The sequence below is a fragment of the Schistocerca nitens genome, chromosome 2 (genome assembly GCF_023898315.1).
Source record: "Schistocerca nitens isolate TAMUIC-IGC-003100 chromosome 2, iqSchNite1.1, whole genome shotgun sequence".
Classification (NCBI taxonomy): Eukaryota; Metazoa; Arthropoda; class Insecta; order Orthoptera; family Acrididae; genus Schistocerca; species Schistocerca nitens.
In genome coordinates this window covers 493,384,102-493,406,160 of record NC_064615.1, presented here as the reverse complement: position 1 = coordinate 493,406,160, position 22,059 = coordinate 493,384,102, and the positions used below count along the sequence as shown (strand labels likewise).

Sequence of the window (22,059 nt, the reverse complement as noted above, 5' to 3'; positions counted from 1 at the left end):
AGGGAAATAAACAAAATCATCGTTCCTCTAAGAACAAGGCCAGAGAAACTAGAAGAGCAGTTATTAAAGTTCCATGGCGTTAAGTATTTAACATCCCTTGATTTGAAAGCTTCGTACTGGCAAATTTTATTACATGAAGAGAGTAGAAAGTATACAGCTTTCATAAATGCCGGGAGGAGCTACCAATTTAGGGTGCTGCCTTTCGGATTAAATGTGAGCGCTGGTGTATTTATTGAAGCATTAGACAGGGTTCTTGGACCGGAACTGCTTAGCCAGGTTACACTCTACGTTGATGATTTATTAATTGCAACTCAAACATGGGATGAACATGTAAGTATTTTGGAAAGGATTTTGCAAAAATTTGATGAATACAATGTCACAGTTAACTTTAAAAAGTCTGAATTCGGAAAGGAAAAAATAAAATTCTTAGGGCATATTATTTCACCAGTAGGAATTCTACCTGACCCCAGTAAACTAGATGCGATACGGAATTTCCCAACACCCTATACTAAGAAACAATTAAAAGGTTTTCTAGGTATGGCCTCGTTTTTCAGGAAGTTCCTGCCACAACAATTGTTGAACAGTAGTTCACTATTAAACTTACTGCGTAAAAACCACAGTTGGTTGTGGACTAAAGAATGTGAAAATGATTTTCAGCAGATTAAGCAGGCGCTGATTAACGCGCCTATCCTGAAACACCCAAATATGGAATTGGATTTTTGTTTAAGCACCGATGCTAGTTATCAGGGGCTCGGTGCGTGCCTGTTTCAAATAATAACAAAGGATGGTAAGGAAGAAGTCAATGTAATCAGTTGTGCCAGTAGGACCCTCACAGAATGTGAAAGATCTTATTCCGTAACTGAGCTAGAAGCATTAGCAGTAGTTTGGGCGTTTCGTAAATTTCAATATTACCTTTGGGGAAAACATACCAAAGTTTACTGTGATCATCAAGCCTTGTCTTTTCTTCTGACGTGCAAGTTGTTACATAAGAGAATAGCGAGGTGGTGCCTGTATGTCCAAGAGTTTGATTTTGAGATAGTGTACATAAAAGGGGAACAGAATGTTTTGGCAGATGCACTATCACGGTTACCACAAGGTCTTACCGATTTCCACGAGTTAGAGGAACAAACATCAGACTTCAAGGTCCTTTTAATAGAGGATGGAACTTTTAAACCATATTATATTAAAATGTGCAAAAACATGCAACGTTTACAGGAAGAAGACCCGAGATGGAGCAAGGTAAGGAAAAAATTGCAAGCTAGAACACACGAACGTTTAGAGCAGTATTACATTATACATAATGGCGTCCTCTTTCACAGAAGAGATCGACGAATGGATAAGTGGTGTGTGTGCATACCTCAGGAATACGTGGAAAACTTAATTCAACACACGCACCGCACATGGGGGCACTATGGAGTGCTGAAGTGTGCCGCCAAAATTTCTACGTATTGTTATTTCCCTAATATGAGGCGACGTATAGAGCAAGTAATCAGACGCTGTGCGGTGTGTCAAAAGGTCAAACATCAGAATAGGACCTGTCTTAACGCACTAAACCCAATAATACCAAAGCAACCAAGAGATCTTGTATCTATTGACGCCGCAGGTCCTTATCCCCAAGCCCGCGGCGGAGTTAAATACATCGTAGCCCTGTATGATGTTTTTAGTAAGTATCTCCAGCTGTACGCAGTCAAAACAGTCAGGTCAGGGCCAATTATAAGGCGAATTCTGGAAGACTACATACCACGCATCGGGAAACCACAGGCAGTCCTAACTGATAACGCCTCAAATTTTACATGTGACCAATGGAAATCATTTTTAAAATCACAAAACATACGTCATATTTTAGTATCCAAGTTCCATCCGGAAGCAAGTCCCGTCGAACGGTGCTTCCGTGAATTTAATAGGTTTATCCGCACATATATACCACAGAACCAAAGGAAATGGATAGAATACCTGGGTCCGTTTCAGCACATAGTAAATCACCTACCACACACATCCACAGGGCACACACCGGCCGAACTAATGTTTGAAAAGATGGAGCTAGATGAATGGGCAAAACCGATACCTAAATTAAGGCGCAAAGACGTAATCTTAGAAGAGAAGGTACGGCGAGCGCTAATAACATTGGAAGAGCAAGCTCAGATAAGGAAAGGAATTTACGACAGGAAATTGAAAAACGTAACAGAATTCCAGATTGGACAGGAGGTACTACTAAGAACGCATCCGAAATCATCGAAATTAAAGGCATTGAATAGAAAATGGCAATTGTTATATGTTGGTCCGTATATCATTGTTGACAAGCCACATCCGGGGTGCTACTTGATAGGAAATATAAAAAATGGTAAAATAAAAGGCATGTATCCACATAAAGATTTGCGGAAATTTATTAAATGAAAATTCAAATCTCATTCTGTCCTTATCTGTTGCATCAGTAAAACGCAAGAAGGTAGGAGATTTGTCGCTCTTTGACGAATAAACCGGCTGGCGCTCGGTTCCTCTCCAGCTAGGGGGTACAATATTTATATTTCCGGTGCCCTCTCCCTCTTCTACTATCCTGTTTAGCCAATAAGTAATGTTCAATTTTCGTCTACTATCTAACATGCAGAGAGTGAGATGCAGTCTAGTGAAAAGAAATTTTCCTTGTGTTTTGATATTGTACTTTCTTAAGATTTAATTCACTGCGCGCGAGCTTTAGGCGAGAGGCATGAGCGATGAAGTGTACTGAGCCGTGCTGCCGCGCTTTAAGCGGAGCGTACTTCAACAATTATATACGAAGCGGCTCACAGCTGATCGTAGGGGCCGAGTAGGCAAAAAGCAAGGTTGAGTTCAGTGTCCCCTGTAAGATGCGCAAAGACACACTGCGCACCGCGACGGAAACCATCCTAGAATTTAAGCGAATCGGCACTCACGGCGCGCAGCCAACTGGACAAAATAGGAGCAATAGGAAATGGAGTATCTATCAGCTAATTACTACGACGTAAATCAAACACACAAACAAGACGAATAGAGACATTAATTCCAAAGTCGTAGGCTAGCACTAATTTTAAGAGTGTATCATTAGTTTAAGCATACGTAGCTTTAAGAAAATGAGCGCATTGACGCAAGTAAACCATAAGGAGAGTAGAATACGCAAAATTTGTGAACTTAACACGATCCATTGAACGTACATAGTTATACTTATTTCTCAGTATTCAACGTAGAAGAGAATAAACACAGGAAATGACCTATCCGACTATATACAACAGGATTAAGACAAGTTGAAAAGGGTAGTAACAACATGTACACTTGAAAGAACGCGATTGGCACATAACTTAAGAACTAAGCGACTTACATACAACACACAAGTGAGCGACGATGTGAAAGGTAGAATGAGACATAAACATAGAAAAATGCGTGTGACTGAGACGTGCGTGTGACTGAGACATAAACTATAAAATAACATATCGTAGAACTACACTTCTTTACAGACAACATTAGAAGTAGTGAGCTTAATGTACAGGGAGAATACATATCCACAAATTTGTTATTACAGAGCCCACCTATGTTAGTTGCTATTAATTACACGATACCTTATAGTATAAGCAGCAAAATAAAGCTGTAAACATGAATTGAACAACACGCGGGAGATAAGCTAAGTAAATACAAACACCAACCAATACGCACACAATGTAATTGCATAAACTTAAAACGAAAGAACTGAGGTAAGTACTGTATGTTTACAAAAGCGATATGGAGAAATAAATGAAATTTCACTGCCGGATAATATTTTGAAGTAGAGAGAGTGAAAGGTTTTATTAGATTCGATTGAAGGTATTAATTGGTTAATCTACGTTTGTGGTGACGTACCGTGCATGGAGTGAATCTAGGAAGAGAATGAAAGTGTATTAGAGTAATACGAGTTTATTTATATTTGTGGGAAGAAATAAATAGTGCGGTGGTTCTAGTGTGAGGGCCCTGTAGGTAGTACACGAGTATAAATGGCGATTTATGTGGAACATTTTAATGAATAATTATATGGGTATACGGCGATGAATATGAAGATTAATGTTACAAAGGTACCTAGGAAACGGCCACGAAGCTGACGTAAGAAAGAATACACTATATAGTTTTAAGTCTTAGAATGAATGGTTGTATGAGTGTGGAAAGCAAAGTATGATGATGCACGTACGGTAAGTAATTATGAAAACGAACATCACGAAGAAGCAGTGAGTAGTATAAAAGAAACAGTGAAGTCGATAGCAACAATGGTACATGATAAACATTTAAAACACACCACAGCACAGTGATTTGCTACACAGACATCAGAATGTAAAACAAACTAGTATGAAAAATATTGCCTTAGCGACTAACTGTTACAGCTCGAGAAACTATAAGGTTAATATAAATGAAAATGTGATACACGATTCGTATGAGGAATGAAAAAAAAAAAAAAATGCAGTGAAACAATATTTTCTACACTGAGTTCTTGCACGCAGAAGCGAAAGCATCATTTTAACACATGCGCGTTCTTATCTATCGGTAATGAATTATGAGTGGAGCAACACATGACAAAAATACGGTAAAATTATCGGTCACACGTCACAAAGGTAAACATGTACATGTCGTCGAATCAATAAGGCAGAAATATGGCTTGAAATATGTGTTCACGAATGTGGAATATTACGACGATTAACAAGCAGTGATGATAGTCAGGTTTGTCAAGGGATAAAACATCCCCCACACTCGCTCACAAACGAGCATTGGTAAATATTATACATAGTATGAAGATTTATCAAATGCCAAGGATAGAATAAGTACACTAACGACGCACTACAAATAGCAATCCTAGAAGCAGCTTGATCTCTGAAGCAGACCTTAGCAAATCCTGTTTTCCATGTAGTGAGTAGTGCTGGAACGTATTTTCTATGTGTATTTGTGATGCTAAAAAGACGCAGGAGGTTGGACCTGCAAGTCAAGAGAAAAACAAAAATTCAGAACAAATGAGAGATTCCTTCTAATTTACTTATTAGTGTGTAAGATGGATGATGCCTAACATGGAACCCATATAGGAAATATGAATGTGACTTGAACATTTATGTGTCAACTTTACTATTGCCAATGTCGATGTCTATGAAAATATGTATGTAGTATTTTCTATTGTAGTTGTGGATGTAAAAACGCGCAGGAGGTCGGTCCTGCAAGACAATAACAAGAAAGAGCAAACATTCAGAACAAGTGCAAGATTCCTTCTAATATACTTATTGCTGTGTCAGATGCTGCTTAACATAAGAGTCCATATACGAAATGTGAATGTGAATTGGACATTTATTTGCCAACTATATAATTGTTAATGTCGATGTCCATATAAAATGTATGTATGTACTCTTTTCTTCTTTTCTATGTGTATTTGTGGACGTAAAAACGCGCAGGAGGTCGGTCCGGCAAGACAAGAATAGAAAATGGGAATGTTCAGAATAAATGAAAGATACTTCCTGATTTACGTATTAGTGTGTAAGAGGGTGCATGTCATGGAGTCCGTATATGAAATGTGGATGTGAATTTTAAATTTATGTGTCAACTCTATTATTGTCAATGTTTATGTCTATGTATGTACTATTACCAATTTTATGTGAGATTTTATACTTGAAGAAGAACAACTTATGTATGTATGTGAAGTGCAACGTGACGGACGAGTAAAATACTCGCACGGGTGAAGTGATATAAAAATATTAAGGCGTAATAATATTGAAAATAACGGCTCAGCCGTAATATGAGTAAACGCTACAATCTAGCAAAGTGAATACAGAGAGTGTGATGCGTGTGCGACGGAGATATCAGAGGAAATCCGTATAACCACGAGTTGAGGTGTAAGACCCACTGAACTATAATGCACGACGGAAGATAATGCCGTATCCTGCAGTGCGGCTCTTACCTTCAATGTCACTGGCCGAAAACCTCGCCCAGGCGCGAGATGAGGTATTGGTGTTCTTCGGGTTGAGCGTTGGAGCTGAATCCGTCGTATCCAGTCTCCGGACTGGAGGGCAAATACAACACCGACTTCACGAGCCTGGAGCGACATTACAGTGTGGGCGCGGGCAGTGCTGCTGCTCACGTGGCGCTTGCGTCACTGAGTCGGGCGCGTTAAACAATGAGCTGCTGCTGGCCATAAGTGCAGCGAACAATGAGATAACGTGTGCCGAAAGGACAGCTTATCAGAATGGCTAATGAACCAAACACCAAGGAGAAAAACAATTATTAAAATATGGTGAAAGGACAATGTAAGAAATGTAACATTTTCCTCCTGATAATACTGCTTAACAAATGTAAGGAGAAATAAGAGACTACGACGTTAGCACGCCATGGACGTGCGATATGTAATATGAATATATGTGAATGTAATTACGTGATATAAGTATATGTGAATGTATTTATATGTATGAATTTGTAATGGCCAAGAAAATGAGCTTTTAGATATATTTGTAGTAACATAAGGGTATTAAAACTCCATTGACGTGCACCAAGTGACTGAACTATGAGCCCCAAGGTTAATAAGACTACTGTATACTGTCTCCCTAAATAAAGAGACTTATTTCCGACAGTATACAGTAGGGGGGCATTTGTGATAAACCTTTTGCATTTCCTTTATGTTTTCGTCTTCTTTAAAGGCAAAGAGACAAGATGAAGCGGTAGCCCATCATAGAGCCTATGCCTACCGTCATGTATTTTTTGACTTTCAGTTGTTAATAAACAGAGGATTTTTTCTGGTACCAGAAGGAGTAAGGGAGGAGTCGCGCTCAGCTAGTGAACGAGTGAGAAGCACGCCATTTTTAGCGAGTAATTGTAGACCGCCATTTTGGGGTCGCTATGAATAAGTGAGGAGTATGTATTTCATATGTGCACCGTTTAGAAAAATACAGTATTGTTTTATTAACAGAAAGGTCGTGTGAGTTGTTATTTCAAATAGTACAATAATTACAATAACTGAAGCCCACCTGTGTACTTTGGAAAATTACGAAGATCCGATAAGCTTAATAGGAACACGGTCAAGACTTCAAAGGTGAACGCGGCGACCAAACGTAGCATTATAAAGAATGGTAAGCACAAATCTACAGCGGAGAAAGAAACGACTTCTCCCTGCAAAATAATATGAACTAATACGAACTTATTTCCAGGCATAGCTCAGCTTATTGTGCTTGTCATTCACGTCGAAAAATTAATCTCATTAATTCAATACATTTTAAAAAGTCACGCATTTTATTATCATCTATTCCATTATTTTATTATACTATATACTGAACACTATCTCAACAACTTACAGACTTGAAATGCTCCATCTCATTCCTTACACACCTTACCAACTATATCCTGATGGGAACTTTAGTGATGATTAGAAGTGCCAACCTTATGGAATCATCGTTATTACTGTTGATGTCACATCCCTGAACACTGACATCCCTCAGCGCATGGCTTTGTCACTACTGAACACTATCTCAACAACTTACAGACTTGAAATGCTCCATCTCATTCCTTACACACCTTACCAACTATATCCTGAATTTTACTTAGTAATTTATCATGATTTTGTGGAATTTTTGAAAATGCACACAGTAGAGAAACAGATCTATAGTCTGACATTTTCTCTTAGCTTTCTTTTTTGTGAAGCATTTATAGCAGTTTTTAAGCTGGTGGAAAGTTTCCTGTTGAAGACAGGTTTACAAGGTATGTCACTGGTTCAGAGATTATGTTTGTACAGTTTTTACAGCTAACTATGGTATATTATGTATTCCTGATGAGTGTTTTGGTTTTGGAAGCTTGATTTTTTGCTGTACATACTGTATATTTGTTGCCATGAGAAATAGTGTGTTATGAGATATAATGTGTTATCTACCTGTTCAATGTTTTATGTCAAGTGTGTGTGATTTTTATGGGTGACTTTTGCTCAGTTTTTCCTGCTACATTTACAAAATAGCTGTTAAACACACTAGCAACATCCTTCAGTTCGCTGATAATTTGCAAATTTTCATTCAATTGTATGTTATTAATTTTAGTTTTGTTACTTTCTGTTCCTTTCTTTACAACATTCCAATCAGTCTTCATTTCGTTGAAAGTGTTTTCTGTGTATCTGTCATCTTCCAGCATTTTGGCAATTTTTATTACCTTCCAGACTATTATAACACAGTTTTTAAAATATCTTTCTAATTCAGGTGGTGTGTGACATATTTTAGTAATTCTGAACAGGAATCATATCTGTGCACATAATTTGCTAATACCTGGAGTGATCCATTTGTTTGAGCAAGTGATTTTTGTTCTTCTTGTATTAAGTGAAAATTCTACATGAAAATGATATTTATTGTATCAATAAAGATATTACATTACTCTGATATATTTCCAGCAGTGTAATTTGCTCCCATTACTCTTTTTTAAAGTAATTTCTTAACAGCTTAGTTTTGGGATCACTCTAAGTGTACCTGTCGGAGTTTGTTAGCCTTATCACTTTGAATATGGAAAGTTATCAGTCATAAACAGTGGTCTCCAAGTCCAGTTTTACTGTTTCTGCTTTCTAACGTTGTTGATTAGAGTTAATTGTTATGTGATCTAGTGTGGATATTGTATAACAAGTCTCTCATGTATCAAGTGTATTCTGATTTCTAAGTTATAAGAGATTCATTAACTCTGGTGTTTGCTAAAGTTATATTGAAATCACCATGCAAATAGTTTGCTTATTTTTTGCTGTTTGAATTAATGTATTTTCTGTATGCTGAAGGAAGTTAAGTATGTCTCCTTTGGGAGATCCGTTGGCTCACTGCAGTCCTATTGAGTGGCATGTACAAGGCTTTGATCTTACATCGCACAATTTATTTTTGTAGATAAGGGCAATGGAGGAAGTTATTGCACTGAACCATGTATGCTAAATAATTTGAAAGCTCACATCTGACATGTTCTCACCAATGTAACACAAGAGTTCCTGTTGAATTTGATTGAGAACATTCACAAATTATTGGAAAAATTGGTGGTATATGCCAGTTCCTATGTGAAATTTCAAGTGTAAAAATAATTTTTTATAATTCTGCTGATTATAATACATTTCGTTTGAATAAACTAGACAGACTATTTTGGCAAATATTATTGATTTCCTATTGGCACTTACTTTTCATCTGCACATCAAGAAAAAAATTCCCCACAGTAACAGAGGGATTATGTTTTAAAATTATATATGTATTTCAGAATTATGTTTTTAGAATTGTCTCACTGTCTTTTGGAGTATATAGAAATAACATAAAATCATCAGCAGCATTCTTTGCAATATATCAACAAGAACAGTTCATCACTCCATTAATGACACCCGTGTTGTGCAAACACACACACACACACACACACTTGCATATGCAAGTGCAGAAAGGCAGAAAGAGAGAGATCTATACTTCTGCCTGTTGAATGTTTTATACTTTATCATATTTAGTAATATTGTTACTTGCCTTTGCTGTACCGTTCTGACGGCTCAGCTCCTTCTTCTAATTTTTTCTTTGGAATTTTTGCATAACAGCCTTCAAGTACAGGATTAACTCCAGCAGCTGAACCTGACCCATAATTTAATCGAATTTTCAGTATATCTCCTGATGTTGTTCCGCAATATGCATATTCATCCTCAGCATCCACCTTATAAAGAAAATAATCTTAGAAAATAATGAACATTCTACTCTTGTAACATAAAGTCAACTGTCATGGGACATGTTATAGTAATAGTATGTTGATTTAAAAATAACCAATAAGAAAGACAGTTAATTTTTAAACATATTCTCATTAGGTGATTATATGTTATCCAGTCAGTGCCAGATTTTCAGTTTTTCAGCCGACAGAAAAGTAGGTTTTGCTGAACTTTTCAAAATGTGAAATTATGGAGGCAGTCATCTTCTTGTCCAATAAAAATTCTTTCATGCAAAGTAAATTTTCAGTTTAGGAAATAAAAAGAAAAAAATCTTTAGGCTGGAAATAATACAGAAAATAAGGAAAAACATAAAATTTCAAATCATATTCCTTTTCTCATCCAAGGCTGTGAACTGTGACAACAGCCCTGGCTGCATTATGAACATTGTCCAGGTTAAGCTTGGTGATGGTGCTTCCAGCGCAGATTCCAAGCCTGCTGAGTAATATTTCAGATTACCATTTCTAGGTAGATTGCCATTCCCAAGTTCCAAGTTCTGCCTGCCCTGAAAAGATGTGTTCCTCCTCTTGTACCGCTGGGATGTAATATAACATACTCTTCTACTATCTCTGCCACTGACATCATCACCAACACTAAATCAAAATGAAAGACACCCTCAGGCCTCACAACCAGATGCTGATGGGATCAAAAAAAGCAAGAGCTGACCAGCAAAAAAAATAGGAGATGTCTGACACAAGTAAGTGGAAGTAGTTTTAGATATAGCTAAGGGCCTAAGGGGTTGCTGAGGGGTTGCTGCCTACATGCCCCTACGAAGGGAGCCCTCTAGGAGGCAGAAACTGAAGAGGAGTATAAGCAAACATAGAACTGTGCCAAACAAACAACTAGGCTAGCACGTCAAGAGTCATGACATCATTTTATAATAAAATTAGAACAAGATATACATGGGAGGCATACTTTTGCCCATAAACTAACAAATCTCCCAGTAGAATGGAACAGATCTAAACATAATGAAAGAAGATCTGTGGAAAGAATTTTATAAAAAAAGTGTGGCATAAAAAAAGATCCAGAATTGAAGGAGGAGAAGGAAATTACATCACACAATAGTGCAAAGGAGTCAATAACAACACAAGAAGTAGTTCCAAAAAGTATAAAAAACAGGAAAGGATATGGACCAGATGGTACTAATAATGAACTTTGAAAATATATCAGTCCTTTTTGTGATGTTAGAGTATTACCTTTATTTAATAGATGTTGGCATTGGTTCTGAACTCTTGAAAAATATCTGAAATGCTATCAATTTTTCAAAAAGGTCAAAGAAACAACAGTGAAAATTATAGAGGGATTAGCCTCCTAAACTCGGCCTATGAAATATTCAAAATTGCTTAAGAACCATAAAAGAGATTCTCCTATTAGATGAACATAGTGAATTCCAGAAAGGCCGTTCATGCAGTGATAATGTATTTCCCATAAAAAGGGTTTTAGAGAAATGATGAGAATACAATTTAGAAACACATAAAGCGTTTATTGACTTTGGAAAAAGCTTTTTACAGTATGAACGGAAAGAAACTATGGGACATAATGACTAAAATGGATATTCTAGATATCTTATTGAAACTATAAAAAAATTATCAAAGTTGGTTGTAATAAAACTGAAGAAATCACTACTCATAAGGGACTCATACAAGGCTGGAGATTGTCACCAACCTTATTTAATGTATATATAAATGATCTGATTAAGAACTGGAGACAGGAAGTAAATCCACATATAGAAACAATAGAAAAAATTTGTTAATATCCTCATTTGTGTAGATGATGTTACCATTTTGGAAGAAAGTGAAGATGTGTTACCAAAAGCAGTCCATAAATTATGTCAATTACACAAAAGAGAATATAACCTTTGAATATCAACAACGAAAACTAATCATGGCTCATCATGGGAAATATCCCACAAGCTCAAAAATAATAATGGCTAATACAGCACTTGAGCAGGTCACCAGCTGCTCAAAAATAATAATAGGTAATACACCACTTGAGCAGGTTACTAACTTTAACTTTCAGGGTGCAACATAAGCTATGACATGGACAAGGACATAGAAAATAAAATTAATAAATATAAGTCAATATTCAATGATCCTAATCCTACTCCTAATGATCCAACTCCCCAAGACATTATCCAAATTGAACCCCGCCTGGAACAGTTCTGTCCTCTGTCACAGCAGGACCCACCTCCTCTTCCTCAAAATCATCCTCTCCAAACCTTCCAGGAATTTCTTACTTCCAGCCTTGCTTCTCAATCCTTCTTAAAAAAACCTTAATCCTACTCCCAACATCACCATTGCTGAAGCCCAAGCTATCCGTGATCTGAAGGCTGACCGATCCATCGTCATTCTTCGGGCGGACAACGGTTCCACGACTGTGGTACTTGACCGTCGGGAGTATGTGGTTGAGGGACTGCGTCAGCTTTCAGACAACACCACATACAAAGTTTGCCAAGGTAATCCCATTCCTGATGTCCAGGCGGAGCTTCAAGGAATTCTCAGAACCTTAGGCCCCCTACAAAACCTTTCACCTGACTCCATCAACCTCCTGACCCCACCGACACCCCGCACCCCTACCTTCTACCTTCTTCCTAAAATTCACAAACCCATCATCCCGGCCGCCCCATTGTAGCTGGTTACCAAGCCCCCACAGTACATATCTCTGCCTACGTAGATCAACACCTTCAACCCATTACATGCAGTCTCCCATCCTTCATCAAAGACACCAACCACTTTCTCGAATGCCTGGAATCCTTACCCAATCTGTTACCCCCGGAAACCATCCTTGTAACCATTGATGCCACTTCCTTTTACACAAATATTCCGCACGTCCAGGGCCTCGCTGCGATGGAGCACTTCCTTTCACGCCGATCACCTGCCACCCTACCTAAAACCTCTTTCCTCATTACCTTAGCCAGCTTCATCCTGACCCACAACTTCTTCACTTTTGAAGGCCAGACATACCAACAATTAAAGGGAACAGCCATGGGTACCAGGATGTCCCCCTTGTATGCCAACATATTCATGGGTTGCTTAGAGGAAGCCTTCTTGGTTACGGAGGCCTGCCAACCCAAAGTTTGGTACAGATTTATTGATGACATCTTCATGATCTGGACTCACAGTGAAGAAGAACTCCAGAATTTCCTCTCCAACCTCAACTCCTTTGGTTCCATCAGATTCACCTGGTCCTACTCCAAATCCCATGCCACTTTCCTTGACGTTGACCTCCATCTGTCCAATGGCCAGCTTCGCACGTCCGTCCACATCAAACCCACCAACAAGCAACAGTACCTCCATTATGACAGCTGCCACCCATTCCATATCAAATGGTCCCTTCCCTACAGCCTAGGTCTTCGTGGCAAACAAATCTGCTCCAGTCCGGAATCCCTGAACCATTACACCAACAACCTGAAAACAGCTTTCGCATCCCGCAACTACCCTCCCGACCTGGTACAGAAGCAAATAACCAGAGCCACTTCCTCATCCCCTCAAACCCAGAACCTCCCACAGAAGAACCACAAAAGTGCCCCACTTGTGACGGGATACTTTCCGGGACTGGATCAGACTCTGAATGTGGCTCTCCAGCAGGGATACCACTTCCTCAAATCCTGCCCTGAAATGAGATCCATCCTTCATGAAATCCTCCCCACTCCACCAAGAGTGTCTTTCCGCCATCCACCTAACCTTCGTAACCTCTTAGTTCATCCCTATGAAATCCCCAAACCACCTTCCCTACCCTCTGGCTCCTACCCTTGTAACCGACCCCGGTGTAAAAGCTGTCCATGCACCCTCCCACCACCACCTACTCCAGTCCTGTAACCCGGAAGGTGTACACGATCAAAGGCAGAGCCACGTGTGAAAGCACCCACGTGATTGGTCCTGCCTACACTGTGAAGCTTTCTATGTGGGAATGACCAGCAACAAACTGTCCATTCGCATGAATGGACACAGGCAGACAGTGTTTGTTGGTAATGAGGATCACACTGTGGCTAAACATGCCTTGGTGCACGGCCAGCACATCTTGGCACAGTGTTACACCGTCCGGGTTATCTGGATACTTCCCACTAACACCAACCTGTCAGAACTCCAGAGATGGGAACTTGCCCTTCAGTATATCCTCTCTTCTCATTATCCGCCAGGCCTCAACCTCCGCTAATTTCAAGTTTCCGCCACTCATACCTCACCTGTCTTTCAACAACATCTTTGCCTCTGTACTTCTGCCTCAACTGACATCTCTGCCGAATCTCTTTGCCTTCACAAATGTCTGCTTGTGTCTGTATATGTGTGGTTGGATATGGGTGTGTGTGCGAGTGTATACCTGTCCTTTTTTCCCCCTAAGGTGAGTCTTTCCGCTCCCGGGATTGGAATGACTCCTTACCCTCTCCCTTAAAACCCACATCCTTTCGTCTTTCCCTCTCCTTCCCTCTTTCCTGATGAAGCAACTGTTGGTTGCGAAAGCTAGAATTTTGTGTGTATAATTGTGTTTGTTTGTGTGTCTATCGACCTGCCAGCGCTTTCGTATGGTAAGTCTCATCATCTTTGTTTTTAGTTATATAAGTCAATATTCAGAATGATAAACAGAACATTTCAGAGTGAAGTATCGAAGGAACCAAAAGAAAAATTTTATGAAACCATGGTTGCTCTCCTGCATTGTTATATGGAAGTGAGTCATGACTCCCTAAAAGTTATGATGAAATTAAATTACAAGTTAGTAAATATGAGATTCCTTACCAAAGCAAGAGGTATTACCATGGATGACTATATAAGAAATGAAGATACTGGAAATGAATTACATATTAACAATATAATGAAAAGATTGAAGAAACTAAAACATTATGGAAAGATCACCTACAAAGCATAAGTGCAGAGAGAATCCAACATCTGGCCATGCTGTACCAGCCAAGAGTATGAGAGGATGTAGGAAGACCCAGAATGAGGTGGCAGTGAAAAAGTGGGGACGGAACAGGCACAATCGCCTAAGCATTGAAGCACAAAAGAAGAAGGTGCTTCTTCAACTACAGCAACTTTTCTCTGAATTGGAGTGTAAATGTTGTGATAGAGTATTTTATTATGAGTGAATGAATCTTGTTTAAAAATCTTTGGTCATTTTTCAGTAAATCATTGTTTCAAACAGTTCAGTAATGTTGGTTAATAGAATCCAGCAATGCTTCTGCCTTTTCTCCATGTTATGTTATCTCTGTTATACTCTCAGAATTGTGGTAAAATGCATTTTTGCAAATATTAAAGTTATTTTACACCAGTATTTCATACAGTGCGTGTAAGTAGTCAGAAATTTCTCAACAAAATCTATAATTTAATCATCATCCTCATCATCATCATTTAAGACTGATTATGCCTTTCAGCATTCAGTCTGGAGCATAGTCCCCCTTATAAAATTCCTCTATGATCCCCTATTCAGTGCTAACATTGGTGCCTCTTCTGATGTTAAGCCTATTACTTCAAAATCATTCTTAAAGAAATCCAGGTACCTTCTCCTTGGTCTACCCCGACTCCTCCAACACTCTACTGCTGAACGCATGAGTCTCTTGGGTAACCTTGCTTCTCCCATGCATGTCACGTGACCCCACCATCTAAGTCTGTTCGCCTTGACTGCTACATCTATAGAGTTCATTCCCAGTTTTTCTTTGATTTCCTCATAGTGGACACCCTCCTGCCATTGTTCCCATCTACTAGTACCTGCAATCATCCTAGCTACTTTCATATCTGTAACCTCAACCTTATTGATAAGGTAACCTGAATCCACCCAGCTTTTGGATCCATACTACAAAGTTGGTCGAAAGATTGAACGGTGCTCTGATAACTTAGTCTTGGTACTGACTAGCTTCTTGCAAAAGAGAGTAGATCATAGCTGAGCACTCACTGCATTAGTTTTGCTACACCTCGCTTCCAGTTCTTTCACCATGTTGCCATCCTGTGATAATATGCATCCTAAGTACTTGAAACCGTCCACCTGTTCTAAATTTGTTCCTCCTATTTGGCACTCAGTCTGTTTATATCTCTTTCCCACTGACATTACTTTCGTTTTGGAGATGCTAATCTTCATACCATAGTCCTTATATTTCTGATCTAGCTCTGAAATATTACTTTGCAAACTTTCAATCGAATCTGCCATCACAACTAAATCATCCGCACATGCCAGACTGCTTATTTTGTGTTCACATATCTTAATCTCACCCAGCCAGTCTATTGTTTTCAACATATGATCCATAAAAAATATGAACAACAGTGGAGACAGGTTGCAGCCTTGTCTTACCGCTGAAACTACTCTGAACCATGAACTCAATTTACTGCCAACTCTAACTGCTGCCTGATTATCTATGTAAAGACCTTTAATTGCTTGCAAAAGTTTGCCTCCTATTCCATAATCTTGTAGAACAGACAATAACTTTCTCCTAGGAACCCAGTCATATGCCTTTTCTAGATCTATAAAGCATAGATACAATTCCCTGTTCCACTCGTAACACTTCTCCATTATTTGCTGTAAGCTAAAGATCTTGTCCTGAAAACCTCTAAGAGACCTAAACCCACACTGATTTTCATCCAGTTTGTCCTCAACTAACACTCGCACTTTCCTTTCAACAATACCTGAGAAGATTTTACCCACAACACTGATTAAAGAGATACCTCTGCAGTTGTTACAATCTTTTCTGTTTCCATGTTTAATGATTGGTGTGATTACGGCTTTCATCCAGTCTGATGGAACCTGTCCCGACTCCCATGCCATTTCAGCTATCCTGTGTAGTCATTTAAGACCTGACATTCCACTGTATTTGATGAGTTCCGACTTAATTTCATCCACCCCAGCCACTTTATTACACTGCAATCTATTGACCATTTTCTCCACTTCCTCAACTGTGATCCTATTTCCATCATCATTCCTATACCATTGTACATCAAAATCTGAAACATTACTGATCGTATTTTCACCTACATTGAGCAACTCTTCAAAATATTCCCCCCATCTGCCCAAGGCATCCACAGGATTCACCAGCAGTTTTCCTGACCTGTCCAAAATACTTGTCATTTCCTTCTTACCTCCCTTTCAAAGACTGCTAATTACACTCCAGAATGGTTTTCCAGCAGCTTGACCCCAAGTCTCCAACCTGTTTCCAAAGTCTTCCCAAGATTTCATCTTGGATCTGCAATTATCTGTTTCTTTCTTCAACATAACTTTCTCTGTCTACCTGAGTTCTAGTACATAGCCATTTTTGATATGCCTTCTTTTTCCTTTTACAGGCTACCTTGGCTGTGTCACTCCACCAAGTTGTTTGCTTCATCCTACCTTTACACACTAATGTTCCAAGACATTCTTTAGCCACTTCTAGTACTGTGTCCCTGTACCTTATCTATTCCTTTTTCCAATGACTGTAACTGACTACATTCAACTAACTGGTACCTTTCTGAGATCACTGTTATGTACTTGTGCCTGATTTCCTTATCCTGAAGTTTCTCCACTCTTATCCTCCTACACATGGACCTGACCTCCTGCATGTTCGGCCTCACAATACCAATTTCACTGCATATTAAATAGTGATCAGAGTCATCAAAGGATCCCCTGAATACACGTGTGTCCCTCACAGCCTTCCTGAATTCCTGATCTGTTTTAATATAGTCAATGACAGATCTGGTTCCCCTGCCTTCCCAAGTATGCCGTTGAATGTTCTTATGTTTAAAAAAGGAGTTTGTGATTACTAAGCCCATACTGGCACAGAAATCCAAGAGTTGTTTCCTGTTCCTGTTGGCCTCCATATCCTCTCCAAATTTACCCATAACCTTTTCATACCCTTCTGTTCGATTTCCAATCCTGGCATTAAAATCACCCATGAGCAGAACACTGTCCTTATCCTTTACTCTAACAACTACATCACTAAGTGCGTCATAAAAACTATCCATGTATCTTGATCTGTCCCTTCACAATGTGAATATACTGACACAATCCTAATTTTCTGCCGAGACACTGTCAAATCTATCCACATCAGTCGTTCGTTTACATATCTTATTGCAACTATGCTGGGTTCCATTTCTTCCCTGATGTAAAGCCCTACACCCCATTCTGCTATCGCTGCTTTCACTCCTGACAGGTAGACCCTGTATTCTCCCACTTCCTCTTCTTTCTCAACCCTTACCCGAATGTCACTAACAGCTAAAACGTCCAATCCCATCCTACTTGCAGCCACTGCCAGCTCTACCTTCTTCACAGAGTAGCCCCCATTGATATTAATAGCTCCCCATCTCGTTACCATTCGTTTGCTGAGTTGTATCTTAGGAGTCCCTTGTTTGTCAATTAGAGGTGGGACTCCGTCACCTCCAAAGGTCCGAGGCATTTTGCTCTGATTGTTGCCAGCATCATATTAAAGTACCAGGGAAGCAGCTTGCTAGCCTCACTTGACCCAGGTCCCATTGAGGTTTACCCCTAATGGTTGAGGGACTAACCAGTTTGGTAGTCTTTGCCATCTGAGCACAAAGGTGACCACGACTCAGAATATGTTTGAGATGCCCAGCCTTATTCCAAAGTAACTGGTATCCTGACTGTCAGGACCACTTACTTGGCCACTCATATGTTGCCTGTAGTTTATGAACTAGGACATGACAACAGGAATAATTTAATTCCACGAAATGCATGTGAACTTCACTCATTTCTTTATATAACTGTTACCTACAGTCATTAGCCAACATTTAGAGGTTGGTATGGTGAAGATAATACAATTGGTAATAGGAGAATCTATGGATAAATCATCAGTGTAATGGACTTGGAAGAGCTTTTGTACTACAGCCATTTTTATTGAGCAATCAACTTAACGGATATCAATTGTGTGCTTACATTTAAATGGCTTGTTAATACACTCATTTTGAAGTACAACTATACATTATTTATTGTATAATGAGCTGTTAACTTCAAATAGTTTAGAATTTTATGGTGCATTAAGTATTAATAAATAGTACTGTGCTTCTACATCTGTATATGTAAATGTAAACACCACTTAGGCATTAGGCCTTAAGCCTGTACTGACTGGCTAACTGCTGCTTTCAAAGCAGTATAAGGACAAGTCTATGATTGTGGGACATGTGATGTGCCTGTTACCTATCCCTCCAGCTTCACTCCAGTAGACGAATCCTGATGACACCACTGCTTCTTTATTCAAGCTGGTCCTCATTTGGCCTCATGCACCTGAGTGGGCCCTGTTCCAGACCTCCTTACCTCAGAAAAAATGTGAAGAGGGAATCAAACATGGATCCTTCCACACCAAAGCTGATGACATTAATCACTTGGCTACAGAGGAGGTCTGGATCCGTGATTAAACTTCAGTAACAGTCATAAGCAGCTACTGTATCGAAGCAGGATGATTTTAGTACAAATAACAGTGCTCAAAGTAAAGGCTTGAAATATTTGTTATAAAGTGATTACAGTGGCTCACTGGCAAAAATAAATCTTACAATAGGGAATTGAGAAGAATGAGGTTATTGGCTTGAAAACAGAATATAAGAAACTTTAATTATACAGCAATTCATGCATTTTAAAAAATTCATGCATTTTAAAATATCACACTCCAAGTTCCTACATACTTCAAGATTCATAAATGTTTACTCAGTCATAATCCACTCTGTGTCAGTTTCATAGAAACAAAAAAGCATCTTGAAGGATGGTCAGTGACCGAAGACTTTGTCATTGTGTCATCGTCAGGGTGCAGAAGCAGCTTCTTGCTGAAGGTACAGTGTTGACATAGGTCACTATCCGTAGATGGCTACTGTTGGGCTACTGTTCCCACCTGCAGCCATTAGCGATTTGTAGTTGAAAGTTGGCAGCAATGTTGTGAGCTGTGTCCAGAACATGGTGCTGTGGCTACAGGCATTATTTGATTTGTTATATTTTTCCCTCCTTAGCTGAATTCAGCCCTCAAAAATCTTGCTTGAAAGTTGACTGTAACACAATCACTAAAATATTATCATTTATATACATTTTCCTCCCACTTGAATTCCGGGTGCACTCCTGAGGGGTAAACTTCACTTTTGGTGTCACTGCTCCTTTTCTGTAATTACACTTATAACATTGTTTTACTCTTGTACTACACACAAACACCAACTTTTTAGTTTGTGGTTTTCACTGTCATATGTCATATAATTCTTTACTGGGAAGCAGCTTCTTGTCCCCATCACATGGGAGGGAGCACATATCAGTGTGGCTCCCAAGTAATGAGGTCTTGTTGATGTTTATTTACTCCTTCCTGTGTCATTTTCTATAGTTGATATGATCTAAGAAGGTACCTGACAGCTCACAACATTGTTGCCAAATTTCAACTACAAATTGCTAATGGCTGCAGTTGGGAACAGTAGCCATCTACAGAGCTCTGACGACACTGAGGCAGTGCCATAGAGACGTTTACAAAATTCTATTATGTTAGTGGTTGAGGTAGTCCCATAAAGCTGCCACACCCAACCCACTGCAACTGTCTGGGATCAACTTATGGCAATTCAACTACAGATGTTCACCTCAATAATTTACTAAATACCTTTAACATTTATCAGTTAGAATACATGTACTGTGGGTTACACGCTTCATTAACCAATAGGAAACAAAAATGATATATACAAACTGAACTGTAAGCATGTTGCCCTATTGTTTGGTGATACTTGGTTGCATGAACTTTGCAGTTTGTCCACTGTCCTATCGTACCATATTTTCCATCTTAGAAGTTATGAAAAAATTCTTTTCAACAGTAAGAAATCCATGGTGACCTTGCTTTAGTGATGTTTTCAAGACATCATGAGTGGGTAATCAATCAAAACTTCCATAATCTACTGCTCTTATTACTCTTTATTAATTTCTTTTGCTCTATGAGATTTATCCAGGATACTGCACTTCAAGAGATCTGTGATACCACTGACCTACCTAGAGATGGTTCACCAGCTTCACTTGTGCTATACCATGCTCATGTAATTCCCCTTATTTTTCCCCAGCTATAGGCACTATATCAGCTCCTAGATGTGGCATCAACAGCATGGAGCAGTCGCCCAATGCAGCAAATACCTCAACCATCCGTGATTCTATTTTGCAGATACACTGTGTCCATCCCAACTCACAGCACATGCATGAAGAATGCCAAAAATTCCACACACAGAAAGAGGGTCACAAAAAAATCTACTGAAGTAAAATGAAAATTCCTTTTAAAAATTATGGACACAATCACTCGTTACATTGTAAGAATGAAGTAGAACACATTACTTTAAGTCAATACAGTCTGTTACATCCTATGGTCCTCTGCTTAGATGGATGATGTCATGGCAATCTTCTTCTGCAAATACTGTAAATCAAACCAATGTTAACTACTTTTCAACTCATACTGTCAATGAGACACAGTAATGACATTTTTTTATGTCTTCCATCCCAAACAAAAATTGTATATCACAATCCCTTATTTTAAAATGAATTAGTCTCTAAGTCTTAAATGATCTTTAACTATCTTAGCTTTGTTTTGAACCTTTACATGTACATGGACTTACGTCAGTCCATGGATTTAACTTGTGATCTGGCACGGAAAATTCTGTTTTCACACATATTCTCTTCATACCATCTGATTCCCTTTTAAGTGTATTATCTCAAATGTGTGCACTACACACATATAAGGTTGACCATTGAGTACATTCCTTGTTCATCTACTAATTGTTCTTTCTGGTTACTCATGAAGTAGTAAAGTGATTCTTTCGTAAAGAAAACTAATCATGCTTCTCCTGGTTGTTTAAAGCCACTAAACCTACAGAAAATGCTAAAATGATTAATTACATTACAGCAAGATTTCTCCTACATGAACATTTACAAACCCATGACATAATTCAGTACTTTCATCAAAACTGTATATTATCTCCAATTACTTACACTTAATCTAGCTTATGACAAGCTGTTACTCCAGGATACACATGTTTCATCAGATGGAGGTACATTCATAAATTTGTGGCTTTGTTCAACACTTAATAGGATCTAATAAATGCTCTTGTTTATGCTAAGGTCATAAGTGACCATGTCTTACATGCGTTACATTACTCACATAACCATGAATCATTCTATTGAGGAGTTACAGGCCAACTCTTTGTTGCTCCTTTTGATACTCATGCTCCCTATGCTTCATGTAGACAATATAACTCAGCCATGCACATTCTCATTCACCCATTTACACAAATACGCAACTCCAAGAAGCTGCACTATCCAGGTCAGTTCTTCTGTCTTACTGTCTTGGAGTAGGATTTCAAGTAACAGCATGCTATCTTTGTGAGACTGCCGGACACACTGTTTAATGCAACATCCAACACAGTCCTAAATTGCTACATTAATACTATCATCCTAACTCCTTTTACTCCCATTAT

At 38.9% G+C, this 22,059-nt stretch overlaps 1 protein-coding gene across 1 annotated transcript in view; it reads right to left on the bottom strand.

Moving 5' to 3' along the window:
- Window positions 1-22,059, bottom strand: part of LOC126235121 (cilia- and flagella-associated protein 52-like) — a 229,927-nt gene that overhangs the window by 141,071 nt on the left and 66,797 nt on the right. The window contains exon 8 of the mRNA XM_049943854.1: window positions 9,456-9,636. Coding sequence (XP_049799811.1) covers window positions 9,456-9,636 — 181 coding nt within the window. The remainder of the gene's footprint in view (window positions 1-9,455; window positions 9,637-22,059) is intronic.